The sequence below is a fragment of the Pteropus vampyrus genome, unplaced genomic scaffold, assembly GCF_000151845.1.
Source record: "Pteropus vampyrus isolate Shadow unplaced genomic scaffold, Pvam_2.0 Scaffold387, whole genome shotgun sequence".
In the NCBI taxonomy this organism is placed as follows: domain Eukaryota; kingdom Metazoa; phylum Chordata; class Mammalia; order Chiroptera; family Pteropodidae; genus Pteropus; species Pteropus vampyrus.
Genome location: NW_011889168.1, coordinates 1,066,426 through 1,089,246, shown reverse-complemented (window position 1 = coordinate 1,089,246; position 22,821 = coordinate 1,066,426). Strand labels below are relative to the sequence as shown.

General features: G+C 37.5%; 1 protein-coding gene across 1 annotated transcript in view; it reads left to right on the top strand.

Moving 5' to 3' along the window:
- EFHC2 (EF-hand domain containing 2) overlaps positions 1-22,821 on the top strand; it is a 168,477-nt gene that overhangs the window by 93,393 nt on the left and 52,263 nt on the right. Inside the window, exons 9-11 of the mRNA XM_011380026.2 lie at positions 2,970-3,112; positions 5,589-5,785; positions 8,766-8,896. Coding sequence (XP_011378328.2) covers positions 2,970-3,112; positions 5,589-5,785; positions 8,766-8,896 — 471 coding nt within the window. The remainder of the gene's footprint in view (positions 1-2,969; positions 3,113-5,588; positions 5,786-8,765; positions 8,897-22,821) is intronic.

The window sequence follows — 22,821 nt, the reverse complement described above, 5'->3', positions numbered from 1 at the left end:
ATCTTTGTGGACCTTGACAAGAGCGGTTTAGGTAGAACAAACCTGATGGAAATGTATTTAAGAGAAAATGAGAGAAGAAGTCAAGGCAGTGATGATAGATAACTCCAGGCTGTGTGTAGAAAAAGTTAAGACATAGCTACTGGACCTAGGAATTTATCAGTTGTTTTGGGACAATAGGAATAAATACATTTAAAAAAATCAGCCAAGATTACAAGTCTATACAGTGCTAAATTGGGTACCACAGATTATGATCTGTGTAGGAGGTGTGAGTAGATGGTCAGCTGGGAGGGCAGCCATGGTCAAGGAGAGCTCTACTGATTGGGCCCAAATGGATGGACAGTACTCTGGGCAGGCATAAGAAAGAATGAGGGTGTGCTCTGGGATGACACCAAGCGAAGACCTGGAAGCAGAAACGAGCACAGAATGGAGCAGTAAATGAAATGGCTTATGTGACTTGAATAGAAGAATATGTTATAGGTGGTCACAACAAATAGCTGTTACGTGTGTGTTTTTGAACTTTGAGGCTCAATGTCCCAGAAAGCCAGATTGAGCAGAATAGGTGGTGATACACTAGGAAGCAGTGGAAATACTAAAGTTTTTAGAGTGCTGGGAGTATTGTGATAGTGTTTAGAGAAGTTTGATAAATTAGCTTAATAGTCAAGAAAATATCTGAGGATACTTGCAAGTGTTTTTCAAAGTGTACTCTGGGACCACTTCATTAGAATTCCTTGGGGAGCTTATTAAAAATACAGGTTTCTTGAGATGAAGCTAACTAGTGAGTCCATATCTCTGAGGGTGGGACTTTGGATTCTGTATATTTAGCAAGCTCTCCAGGTGACTTATACACAGTAAAGTTTGTGAACTGCTGGTCTAAACATTTTGTTTGAGTAGATTATATTCTTGATTGATGAGCTCTCTAGAACACTAGAATTAGGTGAAAAATTGACACATTAAAAATGAAAAATCCACACTTACCATATATACTTATAAATTTATGTAAGTGCTAAGAAGCTATATTTACAATAGCATTCATTTGACCTGACATTTGACCTCATTCAGTTGTTTCAATGATATTTCAGGCATCCGTAAAAGTTATGGGTATTTTATTAGAGAGGGTTACCAAATCTGTTTGTTACTTATAAATCTAATTATGTACTAGAGAAGAAGATTGACAAGGTATAGCTTCCCCCATGTACCATGTGAGGTCTGTCTAAAGTCCGGGAAACTAGGAACTAAGAAAACAGCTATGGAGATCTAGCTGTTTTGCCCAGTCTGCCCTGGGGCTACCCTTCCAAATTGCTGGTTTTCATCTCATATGAGGCCTCAAACTGGGAATTGTGGCACCATGTTTTTTCAGTCCTGCACCCTTGGACAATCTGAGAAAGGGGCAGAGGAAAGCACTTTTTGTTTCTGCAAATCGGAAATGTTTTTGTTTTTGCTTTTCTATTTTTTTTTTAAACAGAAAAATTCAAACAGGAAAATTCGAAAGTGACGACTTCACTGCTTAGAGTTATGACAGAGAAGTGACAGAGTACATGGTTTATTTTACTCTCTGCCTCCTTGGAGTAATGATTTTGATTATCAAAGACCTCCGAGAGGGTTTAGGATTTGTTAAGTAGTCTACATTTCACTAACTGATATTTATAGATATGCTTCTGCTGAAAGACCATAAATTAATTTCTTCAATGACAAGGCAATCAGCTTTGGGAACTTTTGATTCTAGACTTCAATCTCGTTTTCAGCCTACTAGACTCTTCTATTCATGCATAGAATTGTAAGTGCAAATTCCAATTTATATGATCTTATAACAACTTTCTACAAACATTAATTGAGTACTTACAATGTAAAAAGTGTTATATTAGACAACAGTTAGTAAGATGCAGTCCTAGCCCCCAGAAAACAGACTTGTAATGGCTACTTACAATATAAGTGATAAGTGAAATAATATTTAATATAACAGTTGACAGGGAAAATGTGATTTTTCCATTGAAGTGAGTTTGGGGATACTTGGGAACTGAGGGATTGGCTCAAGGAAGGAGAAGATGTGGGGCTAGAAGAAAGAATAGAAATGGGCATGAGAAAGTAGGAGGTGAAATAGAGAAGTGGCCCCAGGCACCTGTGAAGCACACCTGCTGGCATGCTCATGCTCAGGAAATGAAGGCCAGGTGCTGTTCTTCTTGCTGACACGATTGTTGTGAGTAGGGAACAAGCTTTGTGAGTAGGCAACTACCGTTTAATGCAGCTGGTTTGCATAGTATGTTTATGACATGTTTTGGGTACATTTTCCCAGCGTACCCTGGACATCTAAAGAACAAGTGATGCTTTAATACATTGAGAAAATTCCTCTGCATATAGATTTATAGCCTTAGTAAGAATATGGTTGAACATTTTCAACTTCAGAGAGTTTATCCTATTCTCTTAAAACTATAACACACTTGGGGGATAGGGGATGGGTGATATGGGCAAAGGTGGTCAAAAGTACAAACTTCCACTTATAAAATAAGTCATGGGAATATAATGTGTAGCATGGTGACTATAGTTAATACTACTATATTATATATTTGAAAGTTGCTAAGAGAGTAGATCTTAAAAGTTCTCATAACTAGAAAAAAATTAAGTCTAAGTATGGGAGGTGAACATACAGTGTAAATATATATATGCCTTACTGTTAAAATGTACAGCTGAAACTTATCGGATTTCGTTAACCAATGTCACCATAAAAATAAATTAATTAAAAAAATCTTGCAACTATGTATGGTGACAGATGTTAACTAGACTTATTGTGATGATCACTGCACAATATATACAGATATTGAATCATGTACACCTGAAACTAATATAATGTTATATGTCATTTATAACTCAATTTAAAAAATCCATGGCGCACGTTTTGCAGGTTTTATTTTACATACATAATGTATGGAAGATTACTTGTATAATGCTGTAACCCTCATTTCTGTTTCATTTAGCTATGGCAACATAAGCAACATACTCCGTTTTTTTGCGAAACTAATCACACACAAATGTGCAGATGTGGACAGGCTGTTTATTATTTCATATTTTCTCAGTGATGACACAATTTCAGTGTTTGAACCCATAGAGAGGAATTCAGGTAAGAGACATCCTTTCATAGCAATTTCCTTAGAACAATTAACTGTCTCTTCATTTTGAAAATTAGGGAGTATAATCTAATTTTATAGCCTAGGCAATCTAAGATTGCGGCTTTCATTTTTTTTAACCATTAAAGTTTATTTTATAAAGATCTCTAAATGGGAACCCAGACATATAAAATGAAAAAAAAAAAAAGCAACAGTTTTGGTTGGATCAGGACTGGAGAACTTGGTATGCCTCCTTTTGGACATTATCCTCCCTTCCTCTGCGGCTTCTGAGGCACCTCTGTGGAATCCAAGGGCTTCAAAATCATGAGCTGGCTACCGCCCATTCCACTCACATCCAGCAAGAGGGAATCTGTATTCTTCATAGTACCACTTACAAGACTTGCTTAACTATAAGACAAGAATCCCAGATTAACAAATTTAATCTTCAGAGTCCATCTTCCTTTGGTTTTTCTGTCTGTTGAGGCTGTTGCCAAGGTTCTGGCACCCAGGCCCATGGAATGCCTCTCCACAGTGTACTGATATTATGGCCCTTGCCGAGGCAAGCCATTGATTTTGACTTACCCAATTATGGAATTTCAGAGCTCTGTTCTTGTCCCAACATGTTTAAAACTTTTACCTGTGCTGAAGACACATGTTTGGGAAGAATAATCAGTGGCATGCTGGTTAACAGGCCCTATGAAAAATTTTAAAGGCCCTAAAATTTGTACCATTTGCCCATTTCTGTGGTGTAAATACCCTAGCGATGGCCATTTTCAGTTTCAAGCAACTAAAGTTTAACCACTGCCTAGCAAAATCTCTGAAAATTGAACAGTCAGCCATGATGAACTGGTATGAGCCACTCAACACACCAGTGAATAATGAATCATTTGTATAATTAAGTCAGGCTCCACAGTGATTTGAATAATGGCTCAAATCTTAAAATATGAAACAAATAGAGATGAATATAAAGTCATGCTCTTAGAGATCAAAAACTCAACTCTATACATCTAGAATGGGGAAGATATGGCCAAGCCAATTACAGCATATTAAAACTGAAAGGGTGCTGGTAGTCAACTACATGCTTACCAGTAATAATAGCAGCCATGATTGAGTAATTACTATTGTCCTTACAAGAAATTTATAAGAGGAAAACCCTAAGATGAGGATTTAAAGTACAAGAGATTTATTAGGGGAAATGCTGGTGAAGGAAATTGTGGAAGGAGCTACAAGACAACCAGAATAGCCATCAGACTGCATTGCATGTCTGATTCCTGCGAAGGACAGAGGGAAGAATGAAAGGAGGAGGTTTTAGACTGCAGTGAAATTCTGAGAAAGTTTCAGTAAGGCCAACGGGGAGTCCTAGAGCCAAAGCCACTAGTTGGAGGAACCCCTATCTTGCGGAAATGGACCTGCCTTCATATCTTTACGTTATTTAGTCATTTACTGGCAGCAACCTATGGGAAACATGCCTTCAGCACAAACTCTGAGGATAGATTTAAGAACATTGCATCTGGAACCTTACGTCTCCTATGTTCCCCATCAGTAGCCAACCTGAGAAATACATTTTCATAGCACCCACAAATTTTCCTATTTTATAAGCGAGAATTCAGAGAGGTTCAGAGAGATTAAATAACTCCTAAAGATCATTGAGTAAGCAAGTGACAGAGCCAAGATGGACTCCAGCTGTATTTGGCTCCAAAGCCTAGTCTTTTCATCACCTGTGGTTTCTGAATATGGTAGGAGGAGTGTGATGAAGCTGACTCTACAAGCTCATCTAGTCTCAGGTCGTAGTCATAGGTCTGAAGATTTCAGTTCACTATCAATTAGAAGATACCATTGTCCCCATGTTCAACTCTGCTTGCTGATTTCCAAAAGGTCAAAAACCAGATAATGCCCAGAAGAGAGGAAATGAAATGGTGAGAATTCTGGAAAGCAAGAAATATGAGGCATTACTAAAAGAAGCAAAGATATTTTGCCTATAGAAAAAAATAATTAAGGGGACTCCCATTGTTATCCTTAAACAATGAAGTAAGCTCCTTTCCAGAAGCGGAGCATTTTACACTTAATCTGCATGTCAGAGTAAGTGTAAGATATCATCTTGGACAAATGGGTGGAAATAAATTCAAGTACCTAGTCGTGTTCAAAAATATTCACAGATGATTACCTTCCTGATGTCCCAGTTCCCAGTATGCTGCTGGGCATATAGCAGGAAATTGCGAAGTGTTTATTGAAGTGTTTGGACTGGGAATGGAGTAGAGAGAGGAAAGAAAAGGTTGGAATGCCATATCACTTTTCTCTTTACACATTCACCTAGGAAATCTAATTTCTTAACCCGCTGTCTCATTCTTCCCTTCAGTCTGAGAATAATAGGCAATATGAGTTCACAGTTAAGTTGTATGGTTTGTGTTTGAGTTGAAGTAACTCTAAAGGCAAGTTGTATGGTTCTGTTAAGAATAAAGGCTACTTACCAACTTTTCTCTTTTTCTATAGGGAATGCTGGTGGGCAATTCTTAAAAAGAATGCGTGTTAAGAAACCTGGACAAGAAGTCTTTAAAAGTGAACTATCAGAATATATGAAGGTTGAGGAGCTGTATATTGGAGCCACAGTGAATGTGAATGGCTACCTGTTTCTTTTGCTCAATGCTGATGAGTACACTTTAAAATTCATGGAGAAGAATTCAGAGAAGGTGAGCTTACTTTGTATAATCTTTCACTTGCCTCTCAGCACTTTGCAATCCGTGTTTTTCTTTCTCTAGGCCTTTTCTTCTTCATCTTGCTACCCATTTTACATTGTTCATTCACACATGTGGGCATGAATAATGGATCCGTGTGACTTGGCTAAAGGTCCTGTCACAGAGGCCAGGTCCCGGTCTACTCTGTTTACACTCTGGGTCCTTTGCTGCCTAGCACCACAGATGCCAGGCACAGGAAGCAGGCCCAGAGTTGAATCAAGTTTCCTGGGTTTTCTGCTGACGCAAACAATGTTTTCAGAAAGAAATTCATCAACTATAGGAAAGGAAGAAAATCTGGTGCCACACACTGTGCTGTCCCAGTTAATTGGCACAGGCTTACAAGGAAGGCTAAGACCTGACAAACAGAAACCCCAAGGGAATGCAAAAGTTGCTGGGGTTGCAACTTTCCATAACAGGAGCCACCTGAGGCCTAAATAAGATTTCAAGGACAAATGGGCAACAGTAAGCTCAGAATTTTCTTTTATTTGAAATAAGATGGCAGATGGGTACGGTTACTAAAAGTATTATGGCAGTGCTGTTTAGTAAAAATAACGTGTTGATAAAATCTTGATTTTAAGTGTGGAATAACTTGGTATATAAACAACGTATATTTGAGAGTCATTGCCTAATATCGAAAAATCTATCTAGAAAAATTTAAAAAACTGCCCGTAAGAAATAATATTTATGAGCTAATTATATATACACACACACACGGTATTAATTATATATAAAATGCTCAGGGGTAAGTTGCTAAGATCAGTCTTTCTGTGTATGTCACATCATCCATGTCAATTTGGTCTTCTGCGAAGCATATGCCAAGACAAAATTAGATATGTAAGAGATGTATTGGAAGAAATGCGTATGAAAGATAAAGGCAGAGAGAGCAGGAGTAGGTAAGGAGGCAGATGTGAAGGTCTGAGCCCTAAGGAGGAGAGGGAAGGAAGGAGGACAGGGTAGGAAGAGCCTCAAATGTGGCACAGTTCTGACAAAGTTTTGGCCAGGCCAGCGGGGAGCCCAGAGTAAAGACTGCCATCAGAGAAGTTCTGTGTCAGATAGAATGGCCCACCTCTGGTGCCCTCACCATGTTGTCATTGGGGGGAACAGCCCAGGGAGAGTGTGGCCTTGGTAAGAACACTGCACAGATCCTGAAGTTATAGCACCTGGGGTATGTCAGCTAACAATGCTCTTCTCTGCACAGTCTCTCTGATGGTAGGCCTGCAGGGCTGCCACATTATCTCTCCATTTGAAGTATTAGAAATTTGGGTTATTGTAAAATCATGAACCAGTATCTCTTGAAAAGCGCTGAATTCAGGTGAGAAGCTCAATAATAAGGTAGTTAGATTTCTGGAGACCAGCAGGCTTAACAGGGAAACCTGACTCCACACTTAGAAGTTGAGAAAACTTAGACATGTAATTTCCCGGAGCTTCACTTTCCTCATCTTTGAAATGGGGGTAACAACAATGCCTCTTTCATAAACTTGCTATGAATATTAGATGGGATAATGTGTGTGAAGTGCTTTAGCTCTGTGTGGCTCATAACAAGCTCAGTCAGTGCGCAATTTACAATAGCTAATACAGGGCAGATCTATACCTTAATGTAAAATACAGTTGACCCTTGAACAACATGATGGTTAGGGCTGCCAACCCCCCACACAATAAAAAATCTGAATATAACTCTTGACTCCCCAAAAACTTAACTACAAACAGCTTGCTGCTAACTGGAAACCTTACTGATCCATAACATAAATAAACAGATATTTTGTATGTTATATTTATTATATACTATAGTCTTACAATATAGTAAGCTAGAGAAAAGAAAATATTAAGTAAATTATAAGGAAGAAAAAATACATTTGCAGTATTTATTGAAAAAAATTCACATATAAGTAGAGCCATGCAGTTCAAACCCATGTTGTTCAAGGGTCAACTGTATATAGCACATGGATGTATATACATTTTATTTTGTTTTATTTTTCAATTACAGTTGACATACAATAATGAATATGTATTTTTTTAAGATATAAAGGACTTTTCTAGTTTTAGAAGATAAAAAGCTAGGGCATTACCTGGTCTCAACATTCCAAGTGAAAAATTGCATAATTTTAAAACTGCCCTTAACAATGAGATTCTAAGCAGAGAAAGATTATTATACTCTGAGGAATCTTTTCAAAAGAACTAATAGATCCTATCATGGAAATAGATGAAAGGAAATATGAAAAAGGAAAGGAATGGGGGTTTACATTAGGTGCCAAATCTCCTGGTGGAAGAGAGAGAGCTTTATGCTAAATTGCCATCAGAGTTCTAATTTTCTTATTTAGTCTTCTCATTTTTTAGCTTCTCGCTGTAATTATTTACAACCTTATGCTTTACTGGATTGTATAAAGAGTATTCTTATAGAGTCAAAAACCAAAGCACAGAGTAGGAAACAGGAACTGGGGACTGTCTGGAGAGTAGATGTAAGGGGATTGCAGTGTGTGTGAAGCTTTGACACCCAGCCTTGCTCTGCTCAGTGTATTGCCTGGTGGCCAACAGTTCTGGGAGCCCACTCTAAAGATCTGGAGAAAATGGGGGTCCGCTCATCCAATTTTGAATACCCATTCTCTCCATTAGGGTCTCCCAACATACTGGACCAATGTCTAAGAGTTAAAGGGAAGAAGCTGCTAAAGGGGAAGCAGGCATTGTTTTCTGATTCCTGTGGCCTGCTGTCCCTTAAGTTCATTTCTCTTAGATCTGGGCCTATGCTAATGTTACTCGTCCTGAAGCCTTAACTGAAAACAAATTTAGTCCTGTCTTCTCTGTGTTGATTTCTATGGAAAGACATGGCCAGCTAACTTTAGGTTCCTAATGTGAAATCTTTTTCCTAGCCATCAGAAAAATTGGACACCCTATATCTCAGGCATGTTTAAATATCTTTACTATCTCTCCCCTCTTCTAGTTTCCTTTCAGCAACCTTGAACTTGCTCTACAAAAGCTGAAAGATGAAAAATCAAAATCCAGAGAGATCAAACAGGTATTTAGGGATGCTGATCCTGCGTTCACTAAGATGGTGGATTATAATACATTCAGGTAAGCCATATTCTGCTAGCAATAGTCTGTTTTCCCCTCAAGATTGTTCAAAGACCAAAAAGAACAATTTCTTCCCTAATGCTTTCTAAATATTATGTATTTTTTATTAGAAATTGGCATTTCTTTCCATTTCCATATTACTTCGTAGTCAAATTTTGTCTTTCTAATAAATCTCATGTATTTGCATATTAAAAAAGTTTATAGGTGAGAACAGAGGGGCAAAAGCCTAGAAAGTCAGTCAGTCACATTGTCTTGTAAATCGTGGCATTGAAGGATCTGGGGCATGCGGGGAGGGGTGCATCTGAGTGAGAAAGGCAGAAAAAAATGTAGCTAAGAACCACCCTCCCAGATCTGGTCAACAAAGGAAGAATATCTCCCTAGGAATGTGATCCAATTGGAAAAGATAATGGAAACTTTACTGAGGATCAGAGAAAAGATGATAATATATGAGTCTGTGTGTATGTATGCTTACACATGTATGTGTATTTTGAAAGAGATAAGAATATAGAAATCGAGGGAAAATATGACAGTAGTTAGAAATATTATAAGAAATTATGGACAATAAAGATTTTCTCTAAGGTAAAGCCGAATTCTAGGATGGTCCAGTGGCTAACCTAGGCAAATTTCCAAACAGCAGATACACAGGGAAATTCAAATTCAGGGTCTTAGTACAATTGTGAGACTTCTCTTAGCCTGAGAACAAAGTGAATGGAGCGTTCAGGAGAATATAAATTAAATCATAGATGGAGGACAAAGGGGACTTTCTCTTTAGGCTGAGAATTCTGGCTTCTGAAGACAATAGTGACTGAAAGCTATATAGGAAACTCGGCTTGATGCAGTCAAGATGTGGGCTAAGAAATGAGGAAGTCAGCCCAGGAGAGGGTAGAAGGGAGATCTTTCCAACTTTGTGCCTGAAGTTGCCTATTGCACTAATATCTAGTGACCTGAGTCCACCATGAGGCACAAAGTGTCCCAAAAGCTCATTTGTTGTTTTAACAAAGCTCTTTTGTTTTTCCAAAATGTTCTTTTGAGAGAAGCAGTCAGAGGACATATTTTTATTGTTTAGAATTCCCAACCTTCTGGGATCAGTAAGAATTTATAGTTCTTTGTGATTGTTCATAGTAGTACACATGGCCGTGGCCTTTTGCAAAATAAGTGGAGACAGAGTAAAGAACAAAGACAATAGCTCAGGGCATGGACTAATGGCAAGCAGTGGAGGAGAAAACAAATTTCCATCAGAAATGAGGGAGTGGTTTTATTTTATTATTTTGTGTCCTTTTACTAAAGCACCCATTCTCTCAACACTCTAGCAAAGTCTATTGGAAACACTTTACAGAATTTATGGGGCTTTAGGGGAAGAACCTCAGTCAAGCAGGAGATCCAAGCAGGAAAAGTTGTTCTGTAGATGGAGGTCTGACCCCTAACCCTAATTGCAGGTGGAATAAAGCAGTGGTCCCCAACCTTTTTGGCACCAGGGACCCCAGTGCTCCTATGAGAATCAACTGGCAGTATTAGTCCATGGCCTGAGTATGGGGACTCCTGGAATAAAGGACCATTGCATTGTGCGATTGGAAGATGGCCTCAGGCATTGCATGCTCAGAAATAACAAGCTCCTGATCTTTAGGCCCTCTCCTGATCAAAAATTCCTTAAGATGAAAATCAGATCAGGTCATGTCTGGCTTGAGAAACCCTTTAGTGGCTTACCATTGTCCTTACAATAGGAGCCAAACATTTTACTGCAGCTGTCAGGGCCTTGAGTGATGTGACTCTCTGTTTACATTTCCAGTGTCATCACTTCTTTTTCTCCAGCCCTGTCCTCTGGACTTGCTGGCTGTCACTCAGTTTCTTAAACACATCAAGCTTTTTCCTGCCTCTAAGCCTTTGCACTGCTCTCTGCTTGGAATGTCTACACCATCATCCTTTTCACGGCAAACTAGGACTCATCATCACTTTCTCAGATGTACTTACTTTCTTACTCCTAACTAAAATAGTTCACTCACTTATCCTTAACCCCTTGTTAATATTTTTCATAATACAACTAACAATTACTTTACTTAGATATCTGTACTTGGTGTATGTGTGCTTGTGTGCGCCCTATCCTATTAGAATATGAGCTTTCTAAAGGACAGGGACCTCGATGACCCTGTTCACTGCCCTTCCCCTGGCACTTAGTGCTGGACTCCGTACATACCATAGTTCCTGAATGGAATAATCAACTACTAGAATTATTCTTAGGGCTTCTAGTTTGGAGGTGGTGGCATTGTCTCCAGATGAGAGTGTAGGCCAGGAGTCAAGATGTCTTGCAGGGTCCATATGACATGGTCAGTATTGGGCACTGTGCCTTCTGTGGTTGGCCCACAGCTGTAGGTCCTTAGTTTATGGTCTTCATCCCTCTCTTTTGCTCCTCATGCTCATTCCTGAGCAAAGGAACTACATAGTTAGTCGCTATCACACCACACCCTATAATTCTGTGCCTGGCACTTTTACAAGCTAATATTTTTCTTTTATTTATATGTATATGTATGTGTATATTTTTTGGCTCTCATCACCAGAACATAACCTTATCGAAGGCAGTGACCTCTTTCTTGTCTTCTGCCTTAGCCTTATCAATTTTCACAATGCCTGGATGATAGGGTGTTAATAAATATTTGTTAAGTGGCTGCATTTTATCCAGCCCTCAGTGCTCTGGCTGTCAGCCAAAGGCTGAGTTCTCCACATTAGCTCTTCAAGCTCAGACCATTCTCCTGAACTATAAACCTGGAAATATGAATGCCTCTGGGACATCTCTCTCTTAGGTGTCCCTTAGGCATCCCAAAATAACTTACCCTAAATTGACCTCATTTTCTTCTCCAATGAAGTTGCATCTGGAGACCCTATCTTGGTAAAGGCCACCATACTTGTCTCCAGGGCCTGGGCCAAGGTGCCTTGTCTCTCCCCTCTCTCCTACCTTGACTTCTCCCAATCTCTTGTAATTGCACTTCTTAAACTACCCCTCTTCATCCCCAGCTTCATTGTTGCAATTCAGCTTTTCATCACTGTTCACTTGAGAGTTACGTAACTAATCTTTGCTTAACTCTCATATTCTAGTTTTGCCAGAGTGACCTTCCTAAATTCTGATCATGTCATTCCTCTGCTCTAAACCCTACAACAGTTCTTCATTGCCTTCAGGGTAAATCCCACCCTTTCAGTGTTTCATGTGTTTGGTCATGATCTGACCCTTGCCTATACCTCTCGTTGTTTCCATCTCACTAGATTACTTTTGTAGACGTCACCATTTATTGAACATTTATGTTGGGCCAGACATCATGCTAAATGCTTTTCATCTGCTATCCATTGGTAGCCCCCGTTATTTGTTTACTTTCTTGCCTCTGCAGTTGGCTCTTGCCAAGTACAATAGATGTTTGTTGAATAATTTAATGAATGGTCTGATTTCTCAAGAAACGTTCAGTCTACAGTTTGCAGCAAACAAGTAAATAATTGATTACCTTGCACTGGGGAAGGGCAATCTGTCTCTGACTATAGGGGAGTCATGGAGAGCTAGGCCTCACTCACACAAGCCAAGTGACTTGGACAACTCACTTCACCTACCTGTACCTCACTCTTTGTCTATCTAATGGTCTCCAAGGCATGTTCCAGGTGCTAACATTCTGAAACTCTTAAAATGTAGGTTTATAAACACACTTGTAAAATATTCCCCTTTCGAATTCGTGCGTTGAAGTAATAGAGTAGGCAGGCAGAGACAGGATTGTTGTGTAGGCCTCTGGACTCCATTTCTGTAGCCCTGACTCTCTCCCTTGCTTATATATCTCACACTCTCAGTATACATGTGGGGACTTAGCCCAGACCTGCTGGTCTGGGCAGTGGTCCAAGCCCTGGGCATTTTTCTTCTCAGGGATTAGCCCCACTTCTCAGGGATACGCCCCACTTTTCAGGGATACCTTGAGGGCAGTTGCTAATAAACTACCTCTGCATAAGGTGCCAGGGTCGATAATGGATTAATAGGTTAACATGTAGGCCTTCCTGAGATATTTGCCTCAAAATGGACCAGAAATAATGCAGGGACGGGAGAGAAAAGGAGGCACTTTGGGGAGGGAATGTTTCTCTTGCCTTGGGGTTACTAGTTCTGTCTTTAGGCTGGACCTAGTTCTCTGGGACCTTTTTTTCATGGTCTGTCAGATTGGCCTATGAGAGTTGCTGATCATGAGCAAAGAGCATGCAGAGAGCCTTTCTCAGAGTCTCAATATCTGACGGCAAATTTCATCAGGGAGTGGAGCAGGGACTAGGCCTGGCAGGGTTAGTGTTTCCAGCAATTGGGAACATGGGCAGGGCGAGGCTTCCCAATGTGGGCCATAGACTCTTAACCACAGGTGGCAGCAGCAACAGCGAGGACCCCATGCCAGGGAAGATGTGGCCAGTCCCCGCCTCTGGCCACCTCCCAGAGCCTTGATCTACGCATCAGAGATGACACTCATTCCATGTAGCCTGTGTGTATTTTGGGTTTCTTTGTGCTTCCCTCTTCTCCCTACTTGGGCGGAACTCTTCGAGGGCAGGGCCCATGCCCATTTCACCCTTGTGTCTTTCCCAGATACCTCCAGTACTGTTTCTCAGGCCTCAGTGAATGTACTGAATTATTACACAGTTCCTCCACAGACCCCCATTATCAACTACAGGGTCAGGAGATTTCCTGTGAACATCCACCTAATAAATTCCTAAGATTTAGAGCCTCAAGAAAATTTTCTTTCTTGTAAAACTAAAATTCTTCCTGAGGGAGGTAGTATAACAAATAGATCTGATTTTGGACTTGTAGACCTGAATCCAAATCTCAGCTCTGCCATTTGTCAGTGTAGTAGTCTTGAATAAGTTGTTCAACAATGTTTTCACCTGTAAAATGAGGATAATAATACCTACTACATACATCCTTTGTGATGAATAACTTTGATAATGTGTATAAAGTTCGTATTTTAGCACACTGTAGTGCATAGTGGACGCTAGAAAACTAAGCCCTTTTATCAATAGTTACAACTTGGTGTCACTGAAAATAGAAATAGGAATCTATGTTCTGTTTTTGGTATTTCAATGAGTTAATGTATTTACCCATGATGAGGTCATTGAAAACATTCTTTAATAAATGAGGTTGAGAGAAACTCTTTAAAAACTTGTAGGCCACAAAGGTGGAAAATAAACATCATCTTTGGTGGACCAAGGTTGGAAAACATTAATTTAATCTACCCTATTACAGTCCTTTGCTTCAAGGAAGAAGATTGTAAATTTAGTGCTTAGAACATTATAATGATCTCATCTTGATTTATCTAGGACAATTAATCTCTTCTTTTATGTGGTTTTGCTTTATATTTATTTGAACAATTCTGTATACATTATTATTGGTGTTTTTATTGTAAGCTATCTAACATATTTTAAGGAAGCCACTGTCATGAATCTTTATGAAAAAAAATAAAAAAGACAAATTCCAAAAGCAATCATATTCTCTCATCAAGAACCAAATAGACACTGTCAGTGTTCACAGCATATCTTTGAGATGGGAGCTTCAGCATACATTTTTGAAAACAGCATTTTGAACCTTCCTAAAAGCATTAAATATAAATAATGTGATGTCATAAAAAGAATACTGGCTTGGGAATCTAAAAGACCAAGATCTTTGATTTGATTTTGTCACTGCCTGATGGTATTTGTATTGGTGAGGGCTTAGTTTTAAAAAGCAGAATCCTCTCTGGCTAGTTAAGCAGAAAAGGAACTTATTAAAAGGATCCTGGGAGGTTCACAGTATCTTTGGAGAAATAAACTTGAGGCTAAATTCTAGGAACAGTGTCCAGAAATGGGCTGTAGAACTTGTCCGATGAGAAAATGGCCTCTGTTACCACTGCACCACCCACAACTTATTGCTACATTTGCTCTGCTGCCAAGAACTTGATTTTACTGCGGCCATCACTACCACCACTTTTGGCAACCTTGCATCTGTTGCCACCCCAGAAAGCCGAACTCTTCTGACACTAAGTGTGGCCCATACCTAGCTGGTTTTGTCTGTTAATCTCTTTCAAGTCAAAGTCTTATGTAAACTTCCATGGGCCACCTGGGCTCCTTATGTAAGGAGCCTGGATCACCTGCTTGTTTCCAACTGCAAGGAAGGCCGGGAAATTGAGCTCTGACTCCCATGTTGGGGTGACAGAGAACATAATGTGGGGATTTCTCCAAATATAGAAGGGTGGTTTAAAAGGTACTCTTTTCATTTGCTGTGATAGCAAATCCAAGCCAAGATGAGGCAAACAGGGAACATAAAATGTCAACATTAGGGACTAAATTCCTTGTTTATAACCAAACCAAGCAAAACACTTGCCTAATTTTAGAATTTTGCAAATACTGTTCTGACCCACCAAGCACCTAAACAAAGTACAAAGCCCTCCCTTCCCCTCTGCTGCTTTGGCAATCTCTAACACACCTTTCTAAGTTTAAATTGCCTTAAATGAAGTTATTGGATTAGATTCAAATTCCTAGATTGAAAGCTGGCAATTGTATTCATTTGGCTTTTGTTTAATATTTTTAAAATTAAGAGTTTAAACGTAAAAATCTATATATCTGGTACCTCTTGAAAAATAAAAATGTAAAAATCTATATATCTGGTACCTCTTGAAAAATAAAAACTTTCCCCATGATAACAACCAGTTGGGAGTGAGTGGCAGCTGCTCAACTGTATTTCTTCCTAGTCTCTTCAATTCCTTATTGTCTTGTACCTTCTCCCAGTTATTTTACCTGTATACTCTAGGTACGTACTTGACTAGATAACCCTTGGTTTAGATCATCATAAGGTCCCTTCCAGCCATAAAATCCTATTATTTTCTTACCTTAGGTATAGTGGAAATAGGCATTTAGGAATAACTGATTAAAGAGCCCAAAATGGAACTGAAGACCGATTTTTAAATTAGAACCCAAATATGATTGTGTATCTAAAAATCCAAGACTCCATTTAAAAATGGTTAGAACTATTCAGAGTATTCAGGAAAGTAACTAAATACAGGAAAACTGCATAAAAAGCAGTAGTTTTACTTTATACCAGTAATAACCACTTAGGAAATGTTATGTAATGGGGGATACTGTTCACTATAGCAACAAAAATCATGAAATACCTGGGAATAAATTGGATAAGAAATGTATAAGACTAAAATAAACACAATTTCAAAACTTTATTATATCTCTGAATGGGAATGCACTATTTTAAAAATTCTAATCTGTCCAAATTAATCTAGATTTGAAACAATTCCAATCAGAATTACAATGTGGATTTTTGTTGTTGCTGTTGTTAGATTTGGTTTTGTTTTGTGGGTTTAGGGGAAGAAAAATTGGCTCATTGATTATGAGGTTCCTCAAGAAAAATAAGGGATTGAGAAATATTGAAAAAGAAGAATATTAAAGTCTAGATACTAGAATTTATATAGTTTGTAGATATTTGAAAACATCAAAATGTACAATGAGAGGAATAAACCAACATATCAGTGAACCAGAGTATAAAGTCCATAAAAAGACCCATTTTTATGGACTCTATTGTTAGGTATATAGAACATTTCAAATCGGTAGAGAAAGAATGGATTATCAATAAAGGTTTTAGTGACAATTAATTGGGAAACATTTAATACATTTTTAGTTTGCAGTAGGGCGATTTCCAAAAACCATAAAGGAAAAGTTGACTGTACTGACTATGGAAAATTTTTATATTTCTCTATGGCAAAAGATACCATAAACAATCTTAAAGACAAGAGATAAATTAAGAGAAATATTTAGAACCAATATAAGAACCAGGGGATTAACATTAAGGATTTATTAAAAACTCCTTTAAAATCAACAGACAAAAATGGTTTAAGGACAAGGATAGACAATTCTCAGAAGAAATACAAATAGCCTTTAAATCTATGAAAAGAAGCCCAATAATGGTGCAAGCTGAGACAACAATAAACTATAATTTTCATGGAATATTATGTTGGCAGCATCTTAAAAGAATAATATAACTGACTGTAGGTGAGCATGTAGGATAACAGGTACTCTTATTTTCTCTTAATAGAAATTTAAATTGGTTCAGCATTTTGGAGGGCAATTGGTAGTATCACGTATAATGTTTAGACTCTTTTACTTAGTAATTGCACTTTTAAAAACTTTGTATTCAGAAAATTTTTGACAAGTAGATTGTAATAGTTGTGCGTATGTGTGCACGCACACAATATTTATTGCAACAAACTTTGTAATAGAAAACATTTGGAAAAATCAGTTACCCAACAGTAGGAGAATAGTTAGATATATTCTATTGAATTAGTTTAAGACAATACTGTTTAGCCATGAGAAAGAATGAGATGGACCAAATATGCATACCTGAAGAAATATTCAATGTATTAGCCAGAGTTACAAGTAACCCCAACATCTCAGGGCACTTAATTTATTGACGAATACTAGTCTTATGGGGCCATGTGAAGAAAGAGGGAAACCAGATGTTGGTGAATAGCACTAATGGCTACTATATATATGTCATGCTATTTTATAGATAAAGCAAAATTCAGAAGTCTGTATAATGTGATCCTATTAATGCCAAAAATCTAAAGGTTATGTGTGCATGTATATTTATTTAATATTTCAAGGATTGTATATCCTTTAAAGAAATCATAGCAGACTACACATCAAGCTGTTAGTAGAGAGAGTATGCCTCAATCTTTAACTTTTTCTTTTTTTTTTTAACAATGAAGCAATTGTTAAAAAAAATAAAAAGTTAAAAACAAATAAAACCCAAACAAATAAAACCAAAAAGCCTGGGCAAAGAGCACTAAACATTTTTTATTTCTTGCTTCAGTTTCCAGAATGATCTAATGGAAAATGCTGGCAGAATGTTCTGAGCAAAAGTCGAGTCTCAGAATAATAGAGCATGGTATAAGTTGTTTCACTTGAAGGTCTACTCTGATTATTGGTTAGAGTCAAATAATTTCAGTGTGCTCATTAAAATTCTTATGTTATTGGCCAGAATATTTTATCTTAATGTGACAAAATTCTAGAGCTTTAAAATTAAATTTTGGGGTCAAATTGTTTTTATAATTTTCAAATTCTTAGCAAATTATCAGCAAAGTCTTGCCCATTCATTTTCCTCCAATATCTTATGAAAAATTTAAAACATTCAAAAAATCTGAAAGGATTGAACAGCGAACACCCATATACCTACCAGTTAGATGTTATCATTAACATTTTACTATATAGGCATACCTTGGAGATATTGCAGGTTAGTTCCAGACTACAGAAATAAAGCGAATATCACAATAAAGGGAGTCACATGAAATTTTTGGTTTCCCAACATTAAAAGCTATGTTTAAACTATACTGTAATCTATGCAGTAGCATTATGTGTAAAAAAGCAACATACTGTATATACCTTAATTAAAAAATACTTTATTGCTAAAATATGGTAACCATCACCTGAGACTTGATTGATTGATTGATTTTTAGGCGAGGCAACTCTTGGTTGATCTCACAGATTGCAAGGACCTTATCAGCTTACAATCCCCACTATCTGAGACTTTAGAGAGTCATGATCTTTTTGCTGGTGAAGGGAGGTTATTTCCTTGATGTTGATGGCTGCTGACTGATCAGGCTGGTGATTGCTGAAGTTCGGGGTTGCTGTGGCAATTTCTTAAAATGAGACCACAGTGAAGTTTGCCACATTGGTTGACTTTTCCTTTCATGAATGATTTCTCTTTAGCACATGATGTTCTTTGATAGCATTTTATTCGTGGTAGAACTTCTTTCAAAATTGGAGTCAATTTCCTCAAACTCTGCTGCTGCTTGATCAACTAAGTTTATGTAATATTCTAAATCCTTTGCTGCTTAACCTTGAACTGTTATGTTATGGAGATGGCTTCTTCCCTAAACCTCATGAACCAGCTTCTGCCAGCTTCAAACTTTTCTTCTAATCTTCCTCACCTCTCTCAGCCTTAATAGAATTGAAGAGTTAGGGCCTTGCTCTAGATTAGGCTTTGGTTTAGGGGACTGTTGTAGCTGGTTTGATTTTCTGTCCAAACCACTAAAACTTTTCCATATCAACAATAAGGCTGTTAAGCTTTCTTATCGTTTGTGTGTTCATTGGAGCAGCACATTGTATTTCCTTCAAGAACTTTTCCTTTGCATTCACAACTTGGCTGTTTGTTGTAAGAGGCCTAGCATTTGGCCTTCCTCACTAAGCTTAATTGTTTCTAGCTTTTGAGTTAAAGTAAGTGAGTGTGACCCTTCCTTTCACTTGAACACTTAGAGGCCATTGTAGGGTTATTAATTGGCTTAATTTTAATATTGTTGTGCCTCAGGGAATAGGGAGACTGAAGGAGAGAGAGAGAGATGAGGGAATGGCTGGTCGGTAGAGCAGTCAGAGCACACACATTATTTAAGTTCACCATCTTATGTATGGGCGTGGTTTATGGTGTCTCAAACAGTTACAATAGTAGCATCAAATACCACTGATCACAGATCACCATAACAAATATAATAATAATGAAAAAGTTTGAAATATTGTGAGTATTACCAAAATGTGACAGAGACATGAAGTGAGCAAATGCTGTTGGAAAAATGGCGCCATTAGACTTGCTCAATGCAGGGTTGCCACAAACCTTCAATTTGGAAAAAATGCAATGTATGCAAAGCACAATAAATCAAAGCACAATAAAATGAGGTATGCTTGTATTTGCTTTATTAGGAATTTCTCCATTTATATATCCTTCTGCCAATCCATTAATCTATATTAACTTTGGTCCATTTCAAAGAAAAATCACAGCCATCAGTTATTTCCTTCTAAATATTTCAGCATGCTTACCATTTACTTAGATCTTTAATTTGCTATAAAATTTATGTTCAATAAAATGCACAAACCTTAAGTATATATTTGCTGTTTTGACAAATACATTTACTTGTACAACCCAAATCGCTATTAAGACATAGAACATTGCCATCACCCCAGAAAGTTCCCTCACACCTCATCCCAGTCAGTCTTGGCACACATCCTCCATTAAATAAGCTACCACTATTATTTTTTTCACTGTAGATGGTGTTTTCCTGTGCTAGAATTTCATATAAATGGAATTATACATAATGTATCCTTATTTTTTCTTTATTTCTTTTTCTTTTTATTTATTTTTTCTGGAACAGATAGATTTGTTTGTTTGTTTGTTTATTAATTGTTTATTTATAACATTTTACTTATTTTTTCCCCCTCTCCCCTCCCCTCTGGCAACCACTAGTCCATTGTGCATGATCATGAGTCTCTGTTTGTCCTGTTCATTTGTTGCTTTTTGGTTTATATCCCACATATAAGTGATATCATATGATTTTCAAACTTTTCTGTCTGGCTTATTTCACTTAGCATGATTATCTCGAGGTCCATCCATGTTGTCGCAAATGACAGTATTGCATCTCTTCTTAAGGCTGAGAAATATTCCATTGTATGTATGTACCACAGCTTCTTTATCCAATCATCTATCGTAGGACACTTAGGTTGCTTCCATGTCCTGGCCACTGTGAATAATGCTGCTATGAACATCAGTGTGCAAATATCTTTTTGGATATGGGTTTTCAAGTCTTTGGGGTAAATACCCAGTAGAGGGATTGCTGGATCATATGGTAGATCCATTCTTAGTTTTTTGAGGATTCTTCATACTGTTTTCCATAGTGGCTGTACCAATTTGCAGTCCCGCCAACATTTTATGAGGGTTCCTTTTTCTCTGCATCCTCTCCAACATTTGTTATTACTTGTCCTGTTGATTATAGCTATTCTAACAGGTGTGAGATGATATCTCATTGTGGTTTTGAATTGCATTTCCCTAATAGCTCGTGATGTTTAGCATCTTTTCATATATTTGTTGGCCATTTGTATGTCATCTAGGGAGAAGTGTCTGTTCAGATCCTCTGCCCATTTTTTTGATAGGACCATTTGTTTTTTTGTTGTTATTGAGTTGTATGAGTTCTTTGTATATTTTGGATATTAGGCTGTTATTGGAGGTGTTGCTTGCAAATATATTTTCCCATTCAGATGGTGGTCTCCTTACCTTGTTGATGAGCAGAAGCTCTTAAGTTTGATGTAGTCCCATTCATTTATTTTTGCTTTTACTCTCCTTGCTTTTAAGGTCGAATTCACAAAACCCCCTTTCAGTCCAAGGTCCTTGAATTTAGTTCCTATGTTTTCTTCTATACATTGTATTCTTTCAGGTCTTATCTTCAGGTCCTTAATCCATTTTGAGTTAAATTTGGTTTGTGGTGATAGACAACAGTCTAGTTTCATTCTTTTGCAGGTGGCTTTCCAGTTTTACCAGCACCATTTATTGAAGAGGCTTTCTTTTCCCCACTGTATGTTTTGGCTTTTTTGTTCAAAATTATTTGCCCATATAAATATGGGTTGACTTCTGGACTCTCAATTCTGTTCTGCTGGTCCATGTGTCTGTTTTGCTGCCAAAACTATACTGTTTTGATTAATGTCGCTTTGTATTTAACTTGAAGATGGGCAGAGTGATGCCTTCAGCCTCGTTCTTTTTTCTCAGGATGGCTTCAGCAATTCAGGGTCTTTTGTGCTTCCATACAAATCTGATGATTTTTTGTTCTATTTTTTTAAAAAATGCCAATGGGATTTTGATGGAGATTGCATTAAATCTGTATAATGCTTTAGGTAATATGGTCATTTTAACTATATTGATTCTTCCAACCCAAGAACACGGAATACCTTTCCATTTCTTTGTATCTTCTTCAATTTCTTTTAATAGGTTCTTATAGTTTTCATTATATAGATCCTTCACATGTTTTGTTAAATTTATTCCTAGGTATTTTATTCTTTTTGTTGCAATTGTAAAAGGAGTTATTTTTTCTACTTCTTTTTCTGACATTTTGTTATTAGAGTATAGGAACGCTATGGATTTTTGAACATTGATTTTGTATCCAGAAACTTTACTGTATTTGCTTATTGTTTCTAGTAATGTTCTTGTAGAGTCCTTAGGATTTTCTATATAGAGAATCATGTCATCCACAAATAGTGACAGTTTGACTTCTTCATCTCCTATTTGGATGCCTTTTATGTCCTTCTCTTGTCTGATTGCACTCACTAGGACCTCTAGTGTTATATTGAATAACAGTGGCGATAGTGGACAGCCTTGCCTTGTTCCTGATCTTGGAAAGTTTTTAGTTTTCACCATTAAGTATAATGTTGGCTGAGGCTTTGTTATGGCGTTTATTATGTTGATACTTTCCTTCTATACCGATTTTGTTAGGTGTTTTGATCATTAATGGATGCTGTATCTTGTTGAAGGCTTTTTCTGTATTTATTGATATAATCATATGATTCTTATTTTTTAATTTGTTTATCTGGTGTATCACATTATTCGATTTGCATATGTTGAACCATCCAAGTGCCTCTGGGATGAAGCCCACTAGATTGTTGTATTTTAATATGTTGCTGTATTCGATTCGCTAGTATCTTATTTAGTGTTTTTGCATCTGTGTTAATGAGAGATATTGGTCTGTAGTTTTCTTTTTTTGTGTGTGTTATATCAGAGTAATATTAGCCTCATAAAATGAGTTGGGAAGTATTGCCTCCTCTTCGTTTTTTTTTTTTTGGAAGAGTTTGAGGAGAATAGGTATTAAATTTTCTTTGAATTTTTGGTAGAATTCACTGGTGAAGCCATCTGGTCCTGGACTTTTACTTTTTGGTAGGTTTTTGATGATTGTTTCAATTTCCATTCTGCTGATCGGTCTTTTTAGATTTTCCAGTTCTTGATTCAGTCCAGGAAGGCTGTATCTAAGTACTGGTCCATTCCTTCTAGGTTGTTAAATTTGTTGTTATATACTTTTTCATACTATAGTTGTATGATGCTTTGTATTTATGTGATGTCAGTCATAATTTCCCCCCTTTAATCC